At 41.7% G+C, this 21,534-nt stretch overlaps 1 protein-coding gene across 14 annotated transcripts in view; it reads right to left on the reverse strand.

Annotated features, from left to right (window-relative positions):
* Positions 1 to 9,272: 9,272 nt before the first annotated feature.
* The window catches only part of TLR1 (toll like receptor 1), a 49,625-nt gene continuing 37,363 nt past the window's right edge, over positions 9,273 to 21,534 (reverse strand). The window contains exons 2-8 of one of the 14 annotated variants that reach the window (XM_063808005.1): positions 18,115 to 18,196; positions 17,755 to 17,827; positions 17,307 to 17,383; positions 15,299 to 15,425; positions 13,858 to 13,949; positions 13,599 to 13,666; positions 9,273 to 11,900 (exon numbers count right to left, since the gene is read on the reverse strand). In XM_063808005.1, coding sequence (XP_063664075.1) covers positions 9,473 to 11,833 — 2,361 coding nt within the window. In that variant the 5' untranslated portion in view covers positions 11,834 to 11,900; positions 13,599 to 13,666; positions 13,858 to 13,949; ... (2 more) ...; positions 17,755 to 17,827; positions 18,115 to 18,196 and the 3' untranslated portion in view covers positions 9,273 to 9,472. Of the gene's footprint in view, positions 11,901 to 13,598; positions 13,667 to 13,824; positions 13,950 to 15,298; positions 15,426 to 17,306; positions 17,384 to 17,754; positions 17,828 to 18,114; positions 18,765 to 21,534 lie in introns of those variants that run through there. The other 13 variants (XM_063808004.1, XM_063808003.1, XM_063807995.1 and 10 more) reach the window with 13 other exon arrangements.

The following is a 21,534-nucleotide window of genomic DNA, read 5'->3' on the forward strand; positions in this document are numbered from 1 at the left end:
ACAACTTTTTTTTTTTTCTGAATCCTATTTCTGAAAAATAAATGAAAAGTAATAAAATTCTCACATGGTTAGAAAATGTAAATCATTTGTCATTCATTTACTACATTTGAGTATAAGGAGAACATTTTAGTTCAAACAAATAAAATGATCCTGGCCGGGCACAGCGGCTCATGCCTGTAATCCCAGCACTTTGGGAGGCCGAGGTGGGTGGATCACCTGAGGTCAGGAGTTTGAGACCAGCCTGGCCAACATGGTGAAACGCTGTCTCTACTGAAAATACAAAAAATTAGCCAGGCATGGTGGCACGCACCTGTAATCCCAGCTACTCAGGAAGCTGAGGCAGCAGAATTGCTTGAAGCTGGGAGGCGGAGGTTGCAGTGAACCAAGGTCGCGCCACTGCACTCCAGCCTGGGCAACATGAGCAAAGCCCCGTCTCGAAAAAAAAAAAAAAGAAAAAAAGAAAAAGAATAAAATAAAATGATCCTAGATATGTGCTAGTAACCTGAAAGACTTTGGAGAGATTTGGTAACCACATTAAAAAGACAAAAAGAGGTGAAATTAATTTTAATAATATATTGTATATAATTCACCACATTAAAATATTATTTCGCAAGTACTCAATATAAAAAATTACTAGCAAGATATTTGACATTCTTTTTTTATATAATGTCTTTGAAATTTGGTGTGTGTTTTACACTTACAGCACATTTCAATTCAGGCTTGTCACTTTTCAAGCATTCCATAGCCACATACGGCTGGTGGCTACCATATTACACAAACAGGACTAGAGCCTTAGGTTAATAAATGACAGTCCTACAATGAGCCAACAAACTTGAACTCTAATGCACCCACGAAACTTTCCCTAATGATACCAAATATTGATATTTCTCATCTCTCATTTTCCCATGTGCTACCCCTGACTCCCGCTCCCACTTCCCCTCTCAACTGACCCTGCTCACTCTGGGAATGGTCCTGTTGTAAGAGCCATTACTTAGAACCCAAGTCTTCAGAAATTATCCCAAAGGCTTTAGGGACAGAGAAGGAATATGTGTATCTATTAGAGGTGACATGGGGGAGAAAAGGAGGACAAATAAATATTAAAGAAAAATTAAAGAGGAAAGAGAGAAATGGAAGAGAAAAGCACTGGGAGGAGAGGATCAAAAGGAAAAAGCAAAAAAGAGAAAGAACAAGGGAAACATAAATAGAGAAAATTAGGATGGAAGGCAAAGAACAAGAGAGAAATGGAGAGAAAAGGAAGGGAGAAAATAAAATACAAGGCTAAACAAGGGAGCGGTAAAGAGAAAAGAGTACAGACAAAAAGAGGAAAGCCTGGATTTCTCATCCTGGTCTAGGTATTATTATAACTTTATTAATTAGTTGCTTAGCATTGCTCTTAGGGAGAATTCCAAGACTTAATCATATAACAAATATCCAAAAAGACATGTCAGCTTGAGGAATTCCCCTGGATTTCCTTGTTTGCATCCAAGCCACATGCCATTGTTGCTTGCACTGAATATGAACAATTATACACTGAATCATGCTTACTAAGATATATTTCAATACATCCAGGGCTCTGCTAGAGCCTGCTTATACCAGCTCATAAGAGCCAATTTTTAATTTTCAAGAATTTTGTGAGCCAGTTGTTAAAAATAATCATTATTAAAAATGAAATCATATACACCTGCATTTAAATAAACTATATTTAGGGCCAAGTGCAGTGACTCATGTGTGTAATCCCAATACTTTGGGAGGCCAAGGCAGGAGGATCCTTTGAAGCCAGGAGTTCAAGGCCAGCCTGGGCAACATAGCAAGACCCCATCTCTACAAAGAAAATTTTTAAATGAGCCAGGTGTAGTGGCATGCCCATATTCCCAGCTACTCGGGAGGCTGAGGCAAGAGGATCTCTGGAGCTGAGGAGTTTGATGTTACAGTGAGCTATGATTGTGCCACTGCACTCCAGCACAAGTGGCACAGCAAGACTCTATCTCTAAAATAAATAAATAAATAAATAAAGCTATATTTAAAACAAAAGTAGTAAATACTCAGAACTCATCACTTCCTAATTATTTGACTGTATATTTACCATCATTATGTTCTGGGAGTTATTTTTGTCTACTGTATCTGTATGGTGGAAACACTTTACAATGAATGGTATACTGCACTTCTCTTTCCAACTCCACCTTCAGCGATGTCATGTTGGTACCTTGAAATCAACCATGGTAGGAGTATTTACACCATAAAATTGGCAAAAGCTACAAATTAGGACTTTAGTTATTGTTTTGTTAATTTTCTAGACTTACAAAAGTAAAGAAGAAAATGTTAATAATTTGTCAAAGCGTTTTCTTTTTCTGCGAATCTGTTGTTAAACATTTACCAGCACACTACAGCAGCTGGTATCATTTATATCTGATTTAAAAAGAAAGCATTTATCTAACTCAATGGTTTACTTTTTTTTTCTTTTTCTTTTCTTTTCTTTTTTTTTTTTTTTTTTTGAGCTGGAGTCTAGCTCTGCCGCCCAGGCTAGAGTGCAACAATGTGATCTTCGCCTTCCAGGTTCAAGCGATTCTCATGTTTCAGCCTCCCAAGTAGCTGAGATTACAGGCGCGCACAACCATGCCCGGCTAATTTTTGTATTTTTAGTAGAGCCGGGGTTTCACCATGTTACCCAGGTTGGTCTTGAACTCTTGACCTCAGGTGATCCACCTGCCTCGGCCTCCCAAGGTGCTGGGAATACAGGCATGAGCCACTGCATCAGGCCTCAATGGTTTACTTTTTAAAAGAGCAATATTTTGCAGAGGTTTATATATGAACTCTTACTTTTGGTTAAATTGATGTTCAGTGTTTACATTATTATGATCTATGTAATGTTGGGCCTCACTAAAAGCTACATTATACACTATGATTACAATCTATGATTATGCTTTTTGGTTTTCTTGTAGTTAATAATTGCCTTGTATTTTGTTTTGTTAGTTTTCAATGCTTCTATGATAATTTTCCTCACATTCCCAAATAGCTCTCAAGTCAAAAAATGTAATACAATGAAATCTATCAAATAAATAATCACCTCTCTCAAATTACTGTCTGTCATTTTGCTCCAGTATGCATTGGATTTCTGCAGAGCTGACATCCTCTGACTTTGAGTTGTTGCTATCCTGGAAAGCTGTTGTTGCTATCCTGGAAAGCTGTTGCTCCTCTCTGCTGTATTAGATCTCTTGTTTCTTGGGATGCACAGCATCTTCTTTCTTGGTTTTTATCTGTTATAGTGGAATTCATCATCCAGTAGTTTCCCGAAAGAATGCATTGATGGTTAATTTGGAGGGAGAACTTACATGTCATGAATCATATTTGATTGATTGTTTGGCTGGATATAAAGTTATATGTTGCAAATGATTTTTCTATACAATTTTGAAGGTATTGTTCTATAAGTTCTAGCTTCTAGCATTGTACTGAGAGATGCATGGCTATTCTGATTTCTGATTCTTTGTATGTAACCTGGTTTCTTTTTTCTTTCTCTCTCTCTGGAAGCTTTTACTATTGTTGTTCCTGATGGTCTAAAATTTCAAGAGAAAGTGCCTTGGTTTGGGTCTTTGAACTGTTCGTTTTGCTGGGTACTTTTAGGAGATTCATGTCCTTCAGTGGGATTTCTCTGTCTTATTATTTTTTTTTATAACATCTTCACCTCATCTCTTTTTCTGATTCTGGAACACCTATTAGATGGATGTGGACTTCCCAGAGTTAGGCTCTTACTTATTTTTTCTCTTGCAAAATAAGTCATTTTGTTCTAATTTCATAGAAATTTCTTTAACATATTTTCCAATGCTTCTATTTCTTTGGGTAAGGGGCTATCAAACTTTTTAAGTTCTAAGAAGCGCTGTAACTTCAAGTTGACTTAGAGGAAAGATGAACATCCTCGTAGGTCTGCCTGTGACTATATCATTACCGGTAGCACTTCTGTCCCCTGGCTCTCAATCTTGTTTGGGACCTTGTTGATTAATTTTGACAATTAATTTTTATTAAGGCTTGTCATTCACACAGGTGGGTGTTTATCTGGGGAATTCAAGAAGCGACTCTGTCCTAGTAGGATGAAGTCCATCACACAGTTCCAGAAGAGCCAAGGAGGGCAGTGCGAGCTTGTCCAAAATGACAGGGAGCTACCAGAAGAAGCAGTTCAGAAGAAGAGAATGTAAGAGTCAGCCAGGAAGTCCAGCTCTTCTCTGAAATCCTCAGGAGGAACTGTTTTCCTGTAAACATAGGGGTTGGGGACTTGAGTCATTTTACTTAAAATGAAAAGGAAGTGGTAACCCAAAAAATGAGAAACTTTGGGGACACTTGGGCTGCATTAATGAGGTTGAATTTTTTCATAAATTTGTTTTCTAACTGGATCCTGTTTTGGGCTGACCATGCTTATTGCCCACATATCAATGGAGATCTTAGTGCTTTTCTATTTTATTCTATTAGTTCTTGATATACATGAATTTTATCTATGATATTTGCTAACAGTTTACTTCCCGGTTTCTTATTTCCCCATTTGCCATTTTTAGTTGTTTTGTTTGCCTCATTTGTTCATTCGCTTGTTTAACATGGAGCTGTTCCCAGTTTTTCTCTAACTTTTGTCTCTTTTCTGATTTTATTTCATCTTAGAAAGCCCGGGATAATCTAGATGAAACATGATCAGCACTTCAGCTCCAGTTCCATATTTGTTGGTATAATAAGGACAAGAAGAATGATGATAATGACATAATAACTCTAACATTTATTGAGCTTTTGCTTAATGCCAGGAACTGTTCTGTAGACATTATATGTATTAACTCATTTCATCCTCTTAACAATAGTATGAGACAGGTATTTCCATTACTCTCATTTTACGTCTCCACAATAATAAAGCAGAGAAGGAGTACATAACCACCCAAAGTCACTGGAAGAAGGTGGAAGAAGCAAAATTCAGGCGGAGGTCCGAGATGCTTCTCCTCCCCACTGTGTCTGCCACCTCTAGAGTGAATAGCCACGACCCTGAGATAAGTCAGTTACACACATTGTACCACCGATTTCTAAAACAACCATATGAGAGAGGTACCAGTATTATGCCCATTTTATAGATGAGAAAAAGGAGGCTAGGAAGGGTGAAGGAATTCATCTATGGACAGAGGATTTGTGCCCTCTCTTTTCTCTTCTACAGAGAAATTGAGCCAGGATTTAATCCCAGCATGCTGGTTTACAAAGCCCAGCTTTATAACCTTTATTTATTCTCTACTGTTCCACAGGGAGAGACCTATTTTTGGTCTCCTAAGCCCGATTTCCTTATTTGTTTGTTGTAAATTTTTCAAGTACAGAAAAGTATAAAAACAAAAACAAACACCAGTTGTAGGCAAGCAGTGATAATTTTTTCATATTTCATCTAGACCATTTTCTATGCATATTTTAACCTAGTTGAAATCATAGTGTACATATACGTTTGTATCCTATGCTTTTTATTTATGTTGTAATATAAGCATAGCTCACTGCAGCCTCGAATGCCTGGGCTCAAGTGATCCTCCTGCCTCAGTCTCCTGAGTTGCTGGGATTACAGAAACTGTGCCACCACACCAGGCCCTATACATTTTTTTAAAAATTGTAGTGAAAAAGACATAACATAAAACTTACCATCTTAATCCTATACATTATATTAAATGGTTGTACTATATGTCATTAAACACATTCCCCCATTGTTAGAAATTTGGAGTGTCTCAAATTTTCCATGGCTGCTAATAACCTCACAGTTAACATACTTATAAATAAATATTTGTTCACATTTCAACTTATTTCCTTAGGATAAATTCCTAAAAGTGGAACTGACAGATCAAAGAGCATGACTATTTTCAAATTTTATATATATATATATATCTCCAAATTACTCTGCCCTCCTATTATTGCCATATGAAATGCCCATCCCACTGCAGTCTCGCTAGTATAGCAGGCTGATTAAATGGAACTAGGTTAGTCTCAATTTTGGTGGAGGTCCCCTGAGTGAGGTGTGAGACTAGATAACTGGTTTTGTGACCTTTGCTAACTACCCATCTCTAGCCAATAAAGGGGATTGGAGAGACTGAGAGGAGTTATACATTAGAAGAGCATTTTGGAGAGAGGTTTTGGTATATTATGAGTTTCATTTACCCTCAAGAAGGATGGGTGGGGTGTGCTCCCTCTGACCTAGGTCCTAGGGAAAGGGCTTCAACAGTACCACTTGGAAAGCTCGCTATGTGAAAACTGTAGTTTGGGAAACATATTTGACCACTCTTTTCATTTATACTTGGAAATCTAAAGGTCTTGGCTAGCTACTCTAAGACTATATTTTACAAATAATGAAATCTATGCTTAGAAAGTTTAAGTAACTTGTCCAAGATCATCTGCAAATACACGACGGAGCTAGAATTGAAACCCAGACTTGATTAAGGGCTTGCATATTTACCCATTCTGTAATACTTCCTCTCATTTATCTGTGAAATCTCTCTTATTTTCATTGATATTTATCATACTTTGGCCTGAATTCTTCATCTTCCAACTTTGAATTCTTTGGCAGGAGACTCCACCAATACAATTTCAACCTCCCGCCAGCATCCTTAAAACCACTTATGAGATCAGCTATTTATGTATAGGACTGATCTAACATCTAAAAATTTTGAGTTTATTAAATAAACTCTAAGTGACTTTATGTTCCTTTCAGGGAATTCTTTTTCGGATTTACAGGGTGTAACAAGTTGAATTGTGTCTCCGAAAATTCATATGTTGAAGTCCTGAACCCCAGAACCTCAGAATTAGCCCTTCCTTGGAAATAAGGTTGTTGGGAGATGTACTCAGTTAAAATGAGGTCATTAGAGTGGGCCCTAATCCAATGTAATTGGTGTCCTTATTAAAAAAAAAAAAAAGAATTTTGGACACAGAGACAGACAGGCATAGAGGGAAGACGATGTGAAGAGACAGAGAAAAGACAGCCGTCTATGAGTTAAGAAAAGAGACTGGGTTGTCCACAGTAGAAATGGATCCTTCCCTCTCTCCTCTCAAAAGCAGCCAACCCTGCCAACACCTTGATTTTGGACTTTCAGCCTCCAGAACTATGGGAATAAATTTCAGTTGTTTAGGCCATCCAGCTTGTTAAAATAGACTTTGTTAAAATAGACCTTGAAAATGAATACATAACTGCTTGCTGAGTAGTTGAAACTTGGTTATGAAATCTTGAAGTTCCATACAGAAAGTGCAATCATCCTAGAGAAAATGGGAAAATCCAGTTCTTACAATTTTTGCAATTCCATTACAGAACAATAGTTCTCCTATTTTTAGCATACATTTCATGGTTTGAATTTGCCTCCCACTATTATGCTTCAAAGAAGTTTAAATAATGACTTTCCTCTATCCCCAAGCTCTAACTCCGTGGTTTGACTTTCAAGATCCTTGACAATATAGTCTTAATATAACTTTCCACACTCCTATCCTACTGTTGTTTTTCATGAACCTCACGGTCCAGTCAAACTGGGATACCAGTCCAAGAATAGGCCTGGGTATACCTGCCTTTGCTCTCTTTATCTTTCTGTTTAGAATGGCCTTTCCATTCTTCATCATTACACATTGAAAAATCCAAAGTTAAAGTCTTCCTTCAAGACCTAATGGAAAAAAAAAAAGACAAATCATTTCTAAGATTTTTTTTCACTCAATTTAAGCAACCTCTGAACTTCCATTTTATAGCTTTGTTTCATTGATTTTTATTTTAGTTATTTGGATATGTTTAGTGTTCTCTGATTGACTGTAAGTTCTTTAGGCCAAGAAGCTAATAGATATGTATGTGTTAGTTGGGTTCCTTCCCACTCAAAAAAGTAGAGACTGAGACGAGAGCTTTGTGGGCTGGTCATTTGTAGGCTTTTTGGTTTTTGTTGCTTTTTATTTTATTTATTTTTTCTAGACTCCTTGAGTTAAGGAAAGGTCGCTTGTTTGGAGCAGCGATCTCAGGACTCAAGAGTGACGCGAATGAGAAGAGTGACCAAGGAAGAATGGAAAGTCAATGCAAAAGCAAGTTACTGAGCTGGTTACCCTGTGGGTAAGTAAACCTAAATGCCACTGGGGATTGTCTGAGAAAAGGTATCAATTACACCTCATTTTTTAACCCAAGAATAGAAGAAAGGAGCATGTATATAACGCCTCCCATCCCGTAGTGTTATCCCTTGTGCTTCCAGGTTTGTGCATGTATCAGAATGGTTGAACAGGCTTCTACAAGCATCCCATGCAGTGGTATCAGTGAAGTCATGGGGCATAAAGTGAAAGATACATGGTGTAGTTATGACAAGGTTTTTGTCAAGACTACACCTGCCCAGAGCTGGCTGCTGGAGTAAAAATGTAGACTGACAGGATGTTTGATGGGTATGAAAAGCATCAGATATATCCATTCCTTACACTGCCCCATCTGCTCATGCTCTACCTTAATAGTTCCCCAAAGAGACAGATGCTATATATAGAAGCACCGTATATCAACTATATTCTTCCTTCTAATCAAAAGAGCAAAGGCTCTTGTGCGTGTTAGTTCATACAACCAGAATCTCAGCGAGATCTCCAGTCATGGAAAACCAGACTGAGAATTTTCATTTGGACTGAGGTGGAACACTTTCTTGGTCTGGGCTCCCTCATAAGCAGCCCCTGAGACAAATATTCAGTGGCAAGTAGTTTATCACAGAGGTGATCCCATGGAATACACATGGAGGAATAAGTAAGTGAGAAAAAAATGGGAAGGAAGCCAGTCGAGAATACTTAATCAAGCCATTTCTACTGTGGACAACCAGAATTTTATCCTACTGGGGAACTCAGGGAGAGTGTAAAGTATACCCCATTTTTTGATTTATCTCAAAAAATGAGTGATAAAGTTGGGATATTTATCCACCAGCTCTTTCTGACATTGGTTGAGGGCTGTTTCCAAGGACAATTTTCAGCACTTCTGAACTGCCCTTTGTGTGGGCATGATGGTGGGGGGTTGGGGAGGAACCTTCAGGCATAGTGTCTCCAGCATTATCAACGAGCAGCCATCAATAAGTTGAGTTGAATGCACCATGGATATGAGGAAAGCATCAAAAGCTGTAGAAATCTGCTACACAAACCCAGCTATATTCACAAAAGTCATGGCATTTTCCAATATTGGCCATGATACACTAGAACACACATCACTGAAGAAAAACAGGTGCTTCCCTTGACTTCATGATAAATTCAGAACTCAGTTATAGCAAAGAAACAAGTGGATCCCTTATGTGTCAGAACTGTTTAAATCAAAGTTATATCATTTCATTAATTTTTAATACCACATATAAATGGTGAACTGCGACCCGAAGGTGTATATTTTTACCTACATCATACACTCACAATTGTGTTTACATCTATGCTGATGCAAAATAAAGTCATTGTTGGAACTTCCAAAAGCAGCAACATCAAAAGGAGGAATATTTTTCGCTTGATGTGTAATCTATTTCTTTGCTTGCTCTGTCAGCTTAATATTAATGGCTGCCTTTAAGTTAGCCCAAAAAAGGCCACGTTTGCTCTTTTCCTTGGGCCATTCCAAATAAGTCCTCCTGGCCATGAGACTTTTGAGCTTGTGATAACTGCTAGGAATGGAGTACTGTGGAATGGGTTCCAGCAAGATCAGGATTAAGTTATTAGATCCTTCATGAAAGAGATTGTGATGGGCAAAGTAGAGTTCATAATGGCACCATTCACTCTGGACAAAGTTGGGAGACAAAACAAAGATGGACTTGTAACTCTTCTCAATGCAGGTGATGATATTTTCCACAATGCTCTTGCCAGGAACAAAGTTTCTCTCATGAAGGCAAATCTGCATACCTTCTTTCTCTAGGTTTGGTAATAATTCATTCTTCACCCAGAAAGAATCGTGCCCACTATATGAAATAAATGCATGAAACTGGAGATTTCTTTGGAGTTCTTCTAAGGGTATGTTCCTGGCCCTGCGCCGGGTCTGGGTCCACTGGCACACCATCCTGAGATACCAGGGCAGATCCAAGTAGATGCAGAGGGAGGTCACAGTCACAGCCAACACCAGCATGGTGGCAACGATGGTGACGATCAGCAGAGTTATGTTGCAGGATAATTCAGACATGTGAAAGTCCTTTAGTGGGCTTCCTCTATAACTTTCTGGGTAGTCACACTTATAAGAATCAGGCCAGCCCTCTAACACTTCACTTGATACTTGGTCTATATTTTTGACAAATTCTCTTAGCTCACAGGTACATTGGAATGGATTGTCCCCTGCTTTTATTGACCTCATCTTCTGGCAGCTCTGGAAGAAATCAGCCGATGGGTGGGAAACTGAATTGTGATCAATGATCAATACAGAAAGGCTGCTAAAGCTGCCACATCCAGGAAGGTCAGTTAAAGAATTGAAAGCAACATTGAGTTCTTGCAAAGCTTCCAGTTTTACGACTTGTTTAGGAACGCTCTTTATTTTATTGCTGTGAAGATCAAGTACCTTGATCCTGGGAGGTAAACATCTGAAAATAGTGTCAGTAAGTATATTTGAAGACATATTTAAACTTAATAAACTTTTAGTCCAAGAACAGTCTCCTTTCTTTTCATCATAGCTTACAGAATTCTGGCTAATATCCAATTGTTGCAGAGACTTCATCTGTGTAGTCATTTCAGCTATTTTTGAAAGTTCTTTTAATTGATTCATTTGTAAAATAAGTGTCTCCAACTCAGTAAGGTGCCCACAATTTTCAAAAACCGTGTCTGTTAAGAGATTATTGGAAAAATCCAAATGCAGGAACGGGCTAATTTTGGATGGGCAAAGCATGTGGACCATGCGTGTACCAGACACTGTGAAATTTTTGATGTTCATATTCGAAAAGATTTCATAGATATCACTTTGCGGAAAACTGAACACATCGCTGACAACTTGGTGTATAGACAAGGCCTTCAAGGAAGTGCCAGAATAATCAAAATCTCTGAAGTCCAGCTGACCCTGTAGCTTCACGTTTGAAATTGAGAAATACCATACGGTTGTATGCCAAACCAGCTGGAGGATCCTAATGAAAGAATTCCAAGTTGTTTCAATGTTGTTTAAGGTAAGACTTGATAACTTTGGATTTGTTTGAAGTTTCGCCAGAATACTTAGGAAGTAAGAACATTTGTTATCTTCTAGCACACATTTGATATTAGATAGTTCCAGATTTGCTACAGTCTTGACTGACACATCCAAAATAAAATGGAATTCTTTGTTTGTGGGGAACACAATGTGCAGACTCTCAGTGTTAAAGTCTTGAAGGCCCTCAGGGTCTTCTTTTTCCCCATAAGTCTCTCCTAAGACCAGCAAGATCTTGCTGATATTCAAATGAGCAATTGGCAGCACACTAGATTTTTCTAAGTGTGTGGTGCTCAACCCCAGAAATTTTAGTTGAGACATATTGCCAAACTCTTTGCATATAGGCAGGGCATCAAATGCATTAAATGACAGGTCCAAGTGCTTGAGGTTCACAGTAGGGTGGCAAGAAATCTTCACCAACTTGTTGTGGGACAAATCCAAGTATTCCAATTCGTGGTTGAATTTGAAAACACTGATATCAAGATACTGGATTCTATTATGAGAAATTATCAAAATCCTCAGTTTTGACAGTGATAAGATGTCAGAAGTCCAAAGCTCAGATATATAATTTTGCGATATATTTAAGATTGTTGTTTTCTGGGACAGGTCTTTAGGAACGTGGATGAGACCGTTTTTTGACCTATCAACTAAAAATTCACTTTCTTCAGATAATTGTATTCTGATCTGAAGTATTAACATGAAGATAATGGCAAAATGGAAGATGCTAGGCATTTTGGAACACTAGACATTCCTAAAGGTAGAAGCTGTTCTTCAGATCATCTTGATACAGATACAGATTCTAGAAAAAAAAAATGAAATGATGAAATACATTACATACATTTTTAAAATACATGAAATTAGTCATGGCTGACATTAAACTTTTTTTTTTACAGACTTATAAAGTGGAGGCTACATTCTTTTGGGTTACATGGCCTAAAACTAGAGAAGTATATATATTGGTAAATAATGATGCCAGCTCTAATCAAATAAGTTTTAATATGGATGGTGTAATAGGTTGAATGGTGGCTCACCAAAAGATATGTCTACATCTTAACCATGTCCTAATCCCCAGAAACCATGAATGTTACCTTCCTTAGAAAAGGGGTCTTTGCAGAGATAATAAAGTTAAGGATCTTGAGATGAGGAGATCATCCCAAATTATCCAGGTGGTCCATAAATCCAATGACAAGTGCTTTTTTAAGAGAAAGGCAGAGGGATATTTGACAAAGAGACAAGAGAAGAGGCAACTGAGACACAGAGGAGAAGGCCTTGTGACAGTGGAGGCAGAGACTGGAGTGCAGCAGCTACAAGGCAAGGAACATCAACAGGCGCCAGAAGCTAGAGGAGGCTCTGGAGTGAGGGCAGCCCTGCTGACACCTTGAGTTTCGACTTCTGCTCTCCAGAACGTTGAGGGCAAAGCCACCACGTTTATGATCATCTGTTACAGCAGCCTCAGGAAACTAATACAGGTGGGTTCATAGAAAGTTCTCTGGCCCCAAGCTTCCCAAAATTATTTAGAACTCCAGCTAAGACTCAACTGGTGTACTTTCACTCTTTGACGTGCATCTCCCCATGACTTTCTCAAGAGGTGTTCCTAATGGTGGCATTGGGACTGCTCTTCTATTACCCTTTATGACCTATACACGGTTTGGGTCTAAGTTTGGTCTTACTCAAAAGGTAATTAGATCCTGATAAAAGGCCTCTCAGAAGATCCATTTATTCATCCATTTATTTATTCAACCAGTATTTATTGATCACCTACTGGCCATGTTTTAAGAACTGGAGATAGAGCAGTGAACAAGATAAAGTCCGAATTCTCAAGGAGTTTTTATCTAGTGGGGAGACAGAAAATAAATGAATGACTAAACTCAAGTTCCTGTAGTGATAAGTTCTGTAGAGAAAAATAAAGCAGGGTAAATTGTAGGTATGAGACAGTGCTTGGGGGTGGCTATTTTTGAGTGATTAGTTAGAGAAGGCCTTTTTGAGATGATGACACTAGAGTAGAAATCAAAATGAAGTGAATGAGTAACCTATGGGAAGATCTGGGTAACCTACAGCATTTCTGGCAAAAGAAAAGGCAAGTATAAAGGACCTGAGATGGAATTGAGCTTGGCTTGTCTGAGAAGGAACGGGAAGGTCAATGTTAGCATGGAGTTAGGGAAGATGAGAGGAGTTAGGGCCAAGATCACTCAGGCTTTGTTGATCATTGCAAGGACTTGGGATTCTATTCCAAAAATGATGAGAGGGTGGAGAACACTGGGAGGTTTTGAGAAAGGGAGTTGTTTCCTCCTCTCTCTTATTGAGAATACTTTTTTTCATTCATTCATCAAATATGTATTTATTCTCCATGCAGTGGTAGGCACTGTTCTAGGTTATGCCTATTGTACCAGTATTCAAACTGCTCTAGCTAAGACACCATTTTGTGGTCAGCATTCCAGTGGCGTATGAGAACAGAGGGAGCTGTGTTGGGATGAACTCTAGAGTGTGCAGTCCTCACCTCCAGAGACCCTTTCAGCCGTGATTACACAGCTACCCAGTTCTCACAAGGAACTTATTCAAAATCCCCTAGAACCATTAAACAAGCAGAGCATTAGTATCAGCAAAGCACCAAATTCCTCTTCACATATCCCCTCCCATATCTCAATGAGCACAGAGAACCTAAATAATTTAGCTGCTAGAAACAACCCTCGGTTACAAAAGTTCCCCAATTTAGATGTGCAAACTTATCTGGGTTTTGGAGCCTTCCTTGGGCTTACCCTTTTGTAGGGGTGCCCAATATGCCTCTGTTATCCTGATTTCTTCTAACGAGGAAGAGGGCCTGGTACCCCTATTAGTGTTCATGAAGACCCTGAGCAAGGAAGATGATGCAGACATTAACGTTCATGTTAAAAGTCAAGGTGGTGTTTTTATGACATTAACTGTATTTGGCTGAAAGACCCGGAAATTTCCCAATTCTTCCTCTCCAGCTTCCTTAAAGAGCTACTCACACAAGGAGCAATATTTCAATGGATGTTATAGCTTGAATGTTTGTGCCCTGTGAAATTCTTATGTTGAAATCCTAACCCCCAAGGTGATGGTATTAGCAGGAGAAAATTGTGAAGTAATTAGGTCATAAGAATAGAGCCTTTATGAGTCAGATTAGTACCTTTATAAAAAAGACCCCAGAGAGCCTCAGGCTGTCATTCTGCCATGTGAAAATACAAGAAGGAGGCATCCGCAAACCAGAAGAGGGCCTTCGCCAGAACCCAACACTACCACCCTGATCTTAGACTTCTACCTTCCAGAACTGTGAAAAGTAAGTGTCTGTTGTTTATAAGTCACCCATTCTGGTACTTTGTTACGGCAATTTAAACAGACTAAAATAATGGGAATAAAAATAATACCCTGGGGCAGTGCCAAGCTAGGTCGAAGCAAAAGTGGCCTGGTCTTAAGGCCTAAGTGGGGTTCCCTGCTTATTCCTATGCCTGAATCCAGATCAAGGCTCTTTCCACCTCCTAGCCAACTCCAGAGTTCGTGGAAGCAGTGATCAGCACTGTCAGGCGTGGTATTCAAAAGTGATGAGAGGCACACAGGACCCCGTGCATGAGTGCGAGAGCTTGGCTCGCAGAACCTACCACACGCAAGATGAAAGTTGTCCTTTTTCCCTTAACAATAGCTATCATCACAAAAATATATAAATTTATATAACTGCCTGCCCCCAAGTGTTAGAGTAGGTACTTAGGCAGACAAGAGCAGGACAGGAGAGGGGCCCCCCAACCAGGAATATCAGGTGACCATCAGGTGATGATCAGGCAGTTGTTAAACAGTCTCTCTAAGCCGGGGGCCATGGCTCACACCTGTAATTCCAGCACTTCGGGAGGCTGAGATAGGTGGATCACTTGAGGTCGGGAGTTTGAGACTAGTCTGGCCAGCATGGTGAAACCCCGTCTCTACTAAAAATACAAAAATTAGCCAGGCGTGGTGGCAGGTGCCTGTAATCCCAGCTACTGGGGAAGCTGAGGCAGGAGAATTGCTTGAACCCAGGAGGCAGAGGTTGCAGTGAGCCAAGATCGTGCCATTGCACTCCAGCCTGGGCAACAGGGCTAGACTCTGTCTCAAAAACAAACAAACAAAAACAAAAAAACAGTCTCTCTAGAATAATAATTGTTTGCAGCCAGCATCAGGGAAAGTCAGTCTCCTAATAGATAGAAAACACACCTGAAGCTGGTGGTTAGCAGCCTCCTGACAAACTCTCAGGAGCTGGGCAAGCAGGCTTGAGCATGCATACCAAGAGGCAAAATGGCGGACTTCAACGGGTATGTGACCTTCTTCTAGGAAGACTTGTCTGGCAAGGGAAAAATGTCTCCAATGAGCATGTACACAACTTCAGTAAACACAGTGTGTGTGCAGCCCATCCCAAGGGCTGGCAGGCCACTGCACATGCAGACAGCCCACCCCAAGGGAAGAATCAGGGGAGAAGAAACGCAAGACTCCAGAAGCCTGCCAACAAATAAGCCCCAAGTAATAGGTTAAACTGGGCACTTGGATCTCTCAAGTTGCCCACTTGGCCCTCCTCCAAGTGTACTTTATTTCCTTTCGTTCCTGATCTAAAACTTTTTAATAAACTCTCTGTAAGGAATATGGCTGTGCTTTGGTCAAGGATAGGCCAAGGTAAACATCCAGAGTGACTCAGCGAGTTTAGAGTGCAGGCGTATAACTCACTTTTTATCATAGCCATGTAGACATAACATAGAGAAGCTTACCATAGCCATAACATAGGGAAGGTTCATCCCTTGGCTCTAAGCCACTATTGTCCGTAAATGGTATAATTGCCCTGCTGACGCTGTACAGGTGCATTGGCAGCCAGAGAAAGAGAGAGAGAGAGAGCCAAAGCTGTCCATCTTTGCAGATGGACTGAGGGGAGCCAGGACACAGCTCGGCTTGCTTGTACCCAGAGAGAGAAAGAGTTAAGCTGCTGACCCTGAGGGCCAGGGAGAGCCGGACGCACAGTTGTGTGTGGAAGCTGCCGAACTAAGCAGCCAGGACAAGGCGGACAGTCTGAGAGAACTGCTGTAAGTAAGCTGCTAATGAGAGCTGTTGCTGAATAAAATCACCTTTCACCTGCCTATGGCCCCCTGAGTGTTCTTTCAGCTATCTGCTCATCCACCCCCTCCCCTCAGACCTCAGTATGGGCTGGAACCTGGCCCTGGGCGTGACACTCTCTCTCTTACTCTAAAACTTGCCTTGGTGTCTCACTCTGCCTTATGCCCCTCACACAAATTCTTTCCACTGAGGAGGCAAGAATTAAGTTTCTACGACCCATATGGATTCACCACTGCTAACGCAAGCATTTAATGAAAGCATAGCTTCAGTTTTATGTCGAGCTAAATTAATTGACTCAAATATCTTCTATTTGCCTAACCTCCATCTTGCCCTTTCATTTAAAGTCATTAATTTTAAGTACTCAGTTTATGAAACCATTCTTATTTCTATAATTAAGAAATCAAAATGTTATACACAGGAATAACTGATTTTTAATACTTCCAGGATCTTTGAATTTTATATACCAAACTTGCTAAATCCATGAAAATCAATGTCTCAGTTTCCTAGACCAAAGAATTTTTTGATCAACGTCTTAATGACCATGACTGAGCCTCATCTATTTTAGAACCTTTAAACTCTTTTACTATCCAAAAAATAAGCTGAGCAGAAAAGGATGCTTTAATTTGACAGTGTAAAATGCCTCTAGGTGAGCTTCTGTGAATTTTCATTATTATGATAGGTTTAGCCTCATATTATATGATACAATGAATCAATACATTTAATTTGTCTTCTTTTGGAGACTTTGGAGGCATCAAATCAAGGCTTTGACTGGTCTTAATGGACAATACCCATACAATCTATCTGGCCCATTAAGTTTAGTCCTGTAAATATTTACTAAGGGCCTTCTCTGCACAAGACCAAATAGCTATTAACCAAAGGTTAAAAGAATCTGAGACAGTTCAAGAACTGTTCTGCTTTGCTTTCTATGTGGTTTTGTGAATTCTTGCTTTGTTATAAAACAAATTCACTTTCAAGTCTTTTGACCAAATTGGGTGTAGCCTGGGAAACATTTTCAAAACCTGCAATTCCACCTCACGTCTAGCTCCCCAGAACAGTGTTAGTGGCCTGAGAAACAGAAGGACTAGCTAGTGGGAAGGCCCCAGAGGAAAAAACTGAAACAAACCTGGCCACAAAAACAGAAGAGCTGAACAGCAGCATTGCCTCCGGGAGTAACTGACTTATATCTCATTTTCTTTAACACTGAGAAGAGAATACGAATGGCAGGATTAGGTGAAGAGAAATGCTGTCAAAATCAACAACTAGCAGCTGCTCTGGAAGAAAACCAGAAGACGTGTGTGACCCAAATATTTATTTCCCAACTCAAAAATATTTCCTATAAGCAAATCACACACGAGGTGTTATTCCCAGAGGAGTGTGGGGACTTTCTCTGATTTAGGACTCAGAACTGATACACAAATGCCAGTACAAACTACACAGTAACTATATACATATCAGAAATATAACCCACTTAGAAAAACACCCAGGACTTACACAGATTTTTGAGACTTCTGTACTTAATAACTAGCTATACAATTATTTTCTTTTACAAAATAAAATAATGTGTTGCTTACCAAGACAACCTGCTTGTCTGTTCCATTTGGCAGTCTGTAAGAAATTCAAGCACTTCCTTGAAGATTTATTTCACTGTTAACCACATTTGGTGTTGAAAACAAAACAAAACAAAAAGGCTGTTTTATGCCACCTACCGAATTCCACTGGAATTACATTACATAGTTAAGAATAAACTTATTTTCTCTTATTCATATGTAGCATAGTCTGTGGGTTACCTGATAGGCCTGTATTAAAATAGAATCACGTTTCTATGGTTCCGAATTTCACTACAGTCAGTTTACTATTGTCTACACTGATGAAGTAAATGAGGTAATGTTAATAATCCACAGATCATAATTGGCTGAATTCAAAATGCTTACCGTGGTGGCTATGCTTGGCAGAAGTGTGCATCTGGGTGTGTTTCGGCTGCTTTGTTTTTCCTCTTGCCTTTTCATCCATCCACTATTAAAAGTGGAAAGAGGGAGGGGTCGAGATTAAAGTTTTGCTGAAGCACACTCGTAAAGAGGGAAGATCATTCATGTGCTGGTTACGGGATGGATGTTAATCACGTCTTTTTTGACAAGTTGATTTTCAGAGAAAATTTGGTGCTGAATTTTTTTCCACTGATCTTTTCAAGCTTTCTTCAAAACATATTTTTGTAAACCCTAAGTGAAAAATATGCTAAGAAGAAAAGAGATTCTTAGTGTGTTTTTCACATAGGGTTTATAAAAATCCTGGGGTTTGTTGACAGCATGTTCAAGGAAGACATTCTGATAGCTCTACTCTTGCCTTTTCCAGTAATGACAACAACAAAATAACAACACAATAAATGGGCAAATAAAGCTAAGGGATTCCAGCTGACTGCCTCTGAAGTTGATCTCAGCCTGCATGGTGTCCAGTCAAAACCGGATGTGGGGATGACAAAACTGCCTCCCTTCCTTCCCTCCACGGTTCTCTCCCGTAATCAGCTTTTCTACCACACAGCGAGCAAGGCCAACTTCCCTAAACTAAGAATGCTGAGATTCTTTTCGACTTATAATGTTCTGACTGTCTCTCTCTGTTTCCCCTTACCTCAGAATTTGTTTAATAGAGGAAATATGTTATGTCTACAGGTATTTTCTGAAACTGAAAGAATGAAACCACCCACCTGCCATTTCCTCCCTGAGACCCATAACTGGACAGGAGGGAGGTGTCTTTGACTAAGAATTTAGTTCCTGGCTCCCAAAGGCATTGACTTTGTGAATCCAGGCTGAGGGAGCAATGCCCAGGGGAGGGAAGTGGGCAGGGCAGTAAGGGAAGCTCCTCAGCACTCTGAATTCCTGTTTATCCCCACAGACTCATCCCCACCACTCCCAGTTGTGTACATGATTACAAGTGTGTGTGTCTCTGCCCACCCCTAGCCCATACCTGGGCATTTCTTTTTGGATTCAGGGCAGTAAAAATATGCTGTCAATTAGATGTAATCTGTAGTTAGTTGTGTTTTTTTTTTTTAACAAAACCTTATTGATATATAATTCAGAAACCATAAAAAATTTCACCCTCCATAAAAAATTTCACAAACCATAAAAACTACACCCGTTTAAAGTGTATAATTCAGGCCAGGCATGGTAGCTCATGCCTACAATCCCAACACTTTGGGAGGCTGAGGCAGGCAGATCACCTGAGGTCAGGAGTTTGAGACCAGCCTAGTAGAGATGGCGAAACCCCGTCTCTACTAAAAATAAAAAAAAATTAGGCGGACGTGGTGGCACATGCCTGTGATCTCAGCTACTTAGGAGGCTGAGGCAGGAGAATCATCTGAACCCAAGAGGCGGAGGTTGCAGTAAGCCAAGATCACACCACTGCACTCTAGCCTGGGTGACAGAGCGAGACTCTATCTCAATAAATAAATAAATAAATAAATAAATAAATAAATAAATAAAATAAAGTGTCTAATTCAGAGGCACCTACCTGCCTCTTTTTCCCCCTGCTGTCCAGTGGGTCACCACAGAACAAACACACACTTGTAATCATGTACACCCATCAATCAACAAACACACACCCCTCTCCCTCTCCCCCTCCCCCTCCCCCTCCCTCTCCTTCCACCGTCTCCCTCTGATGCCGAGCCCATGGTCTCCCTCTGATGCCGAGCCAAAGCTGGACTGTACTGCTGCCATCTCGGCTCACTGCAACCTCCCTGCCTGATTCTCCTGCCTCAGCCTGCCGAGTGCCTGCCATTGCAGGCGCGCGCCGCCATGCCTGACTGGTTTTCGTATTTTTTTGGTGGAGACGGGGTTTCGCTGTGTTGGCCGGGCTGGGCTCCAGCTCCTAACCGCGAGTGATCTGCCAGCCTCGGCCTCCCGAGGTGCCGGGATTGCAGACGGAGTCTGGTTCACTCAGTGCTCAATGGTGCCCAGGCTGGAGTGCAGTGGCGTGATCTCGGCTCGCTGCAACCTCCACCTCCCAGCCGCCTGCCTTGGCCTCCCAAAGTGCCGAGATTGCAGCCTCTGCCCGGCCGCCACCCCATCTGGGAAGTGAGGAGCGTCTCTGCCTGGCCGCCCATCGTCTGGGACGTGAGGAGCCCCTCTGCCTGGCTGCCCAGTCTGGAAAGTGAGGAGCGTCTCTGCCTGGCCGCCATCCCATCTAGGAAGTGAGGAGTGCCTCTTCCCCGCCGCCATCCCATCTAGGAAGTGAGGAGTGCCTCTGCCCGGCCGCCCATCGTCTGAGATGTGGGGAGCACCTCTGCCCCGCCACCCCGTCTGGGATGTGAGGAGCGCCTCTACCCGGCCGCGACCCTGTCTGGGAGGTGAGGAGCGTCTCTGCCCAGCCGCCCCGTCTGAGAAGTGAGGAGACCCTCTGCCTGGCAACTGCCCTGTCTGAGAAGTGAGGAGCACCTCCGCCCGGCAGCCACCCCGTCTGGGAAGTGAGGAGCGTCTCCGCCCAGCAGCCACCCCGTCCGGGAGGGAGGTGGGGGACAGCCCCCGCCAGGCCAGCCACCCCGTCCGGGAGGGAGGTGGGGGGGTCAGCCCCCCGCCCGGCCAGCCGCCCCGTCCGGGAGGGAGGTGGGGGGGGTCAGCCCCCTGCCCGGCCAGCCGCCCCGTCCGGGAGGTGAGGGGAGCCTCTGCCCAGCCACCCCTACTGGGAAGTGAGGAGCCCCTCTGCCCGGCCAGCCGCCACGTCCGGGAGGGAGGTGGGGGGGTCAGCCCTCCCCCCCGGCCAGCCGCCCTGTCCGGGAGGGAGGTGGGGGGTCAGCCCCCCGCCCGGCCAGCCGCCCGGTCCGGGAGGTGAGGGGCGCCTCTGCCCGGCCGCCCCTACTGGGAAGTGAGGAGCCCCTCTGCCCGGCCACCACCCCGTCTGGGAGGTGTACCCAACAGCTCATTGAGAACGGGCCATGATGACAATGGCGGTTTTGTGGAATGGAAAGGGGGGAAAGGTGGAGAAAAGATTGAGAAATCGGATGGTTGCCGTGTGTGCAGAAAGAGGTAGACATGGGAGACTTTTCATTTTGTTCTGTACTAAGAAAAATTCTTCTGCCTTGGGATCCTGTTGATCTGTGACCTTACCCCCAACCCAACCCTGTGCTCTCTGAAACATGTGCTGTGTCCACTCAGGGTTAAATGGATTAAGGGCGGTGCAAGATGTGCTTTGTTAAACAGATGCTTGAAGGCAGCATGCTCGTTAAGAGTCATCACCACTCCCTAATCTCAAGTACCCAAGGACACAAACACTGCGGAAGGCCGCAGGGTCCTCTGCCTAGGAAAACCAGACCTTTGTTCACTTGTTTATCTGCTGACCTTCCCTCCACTATTGTCCTATGACCC

This window comes from Pan troglodytes, chromosome 3 (assembly GCF_028858775.2).
Source record: "Pan troglodytes isolate AG18354 chromosome 3, NHGRI_mPanTro3-v2.0_pri, whole genome shotgun sequence".
Lineage (NCBI taxonomy): Eukaryota > Metazoa > Chordata > Mammalia > Primates > Hominidae > Pan > Pan troglodytes.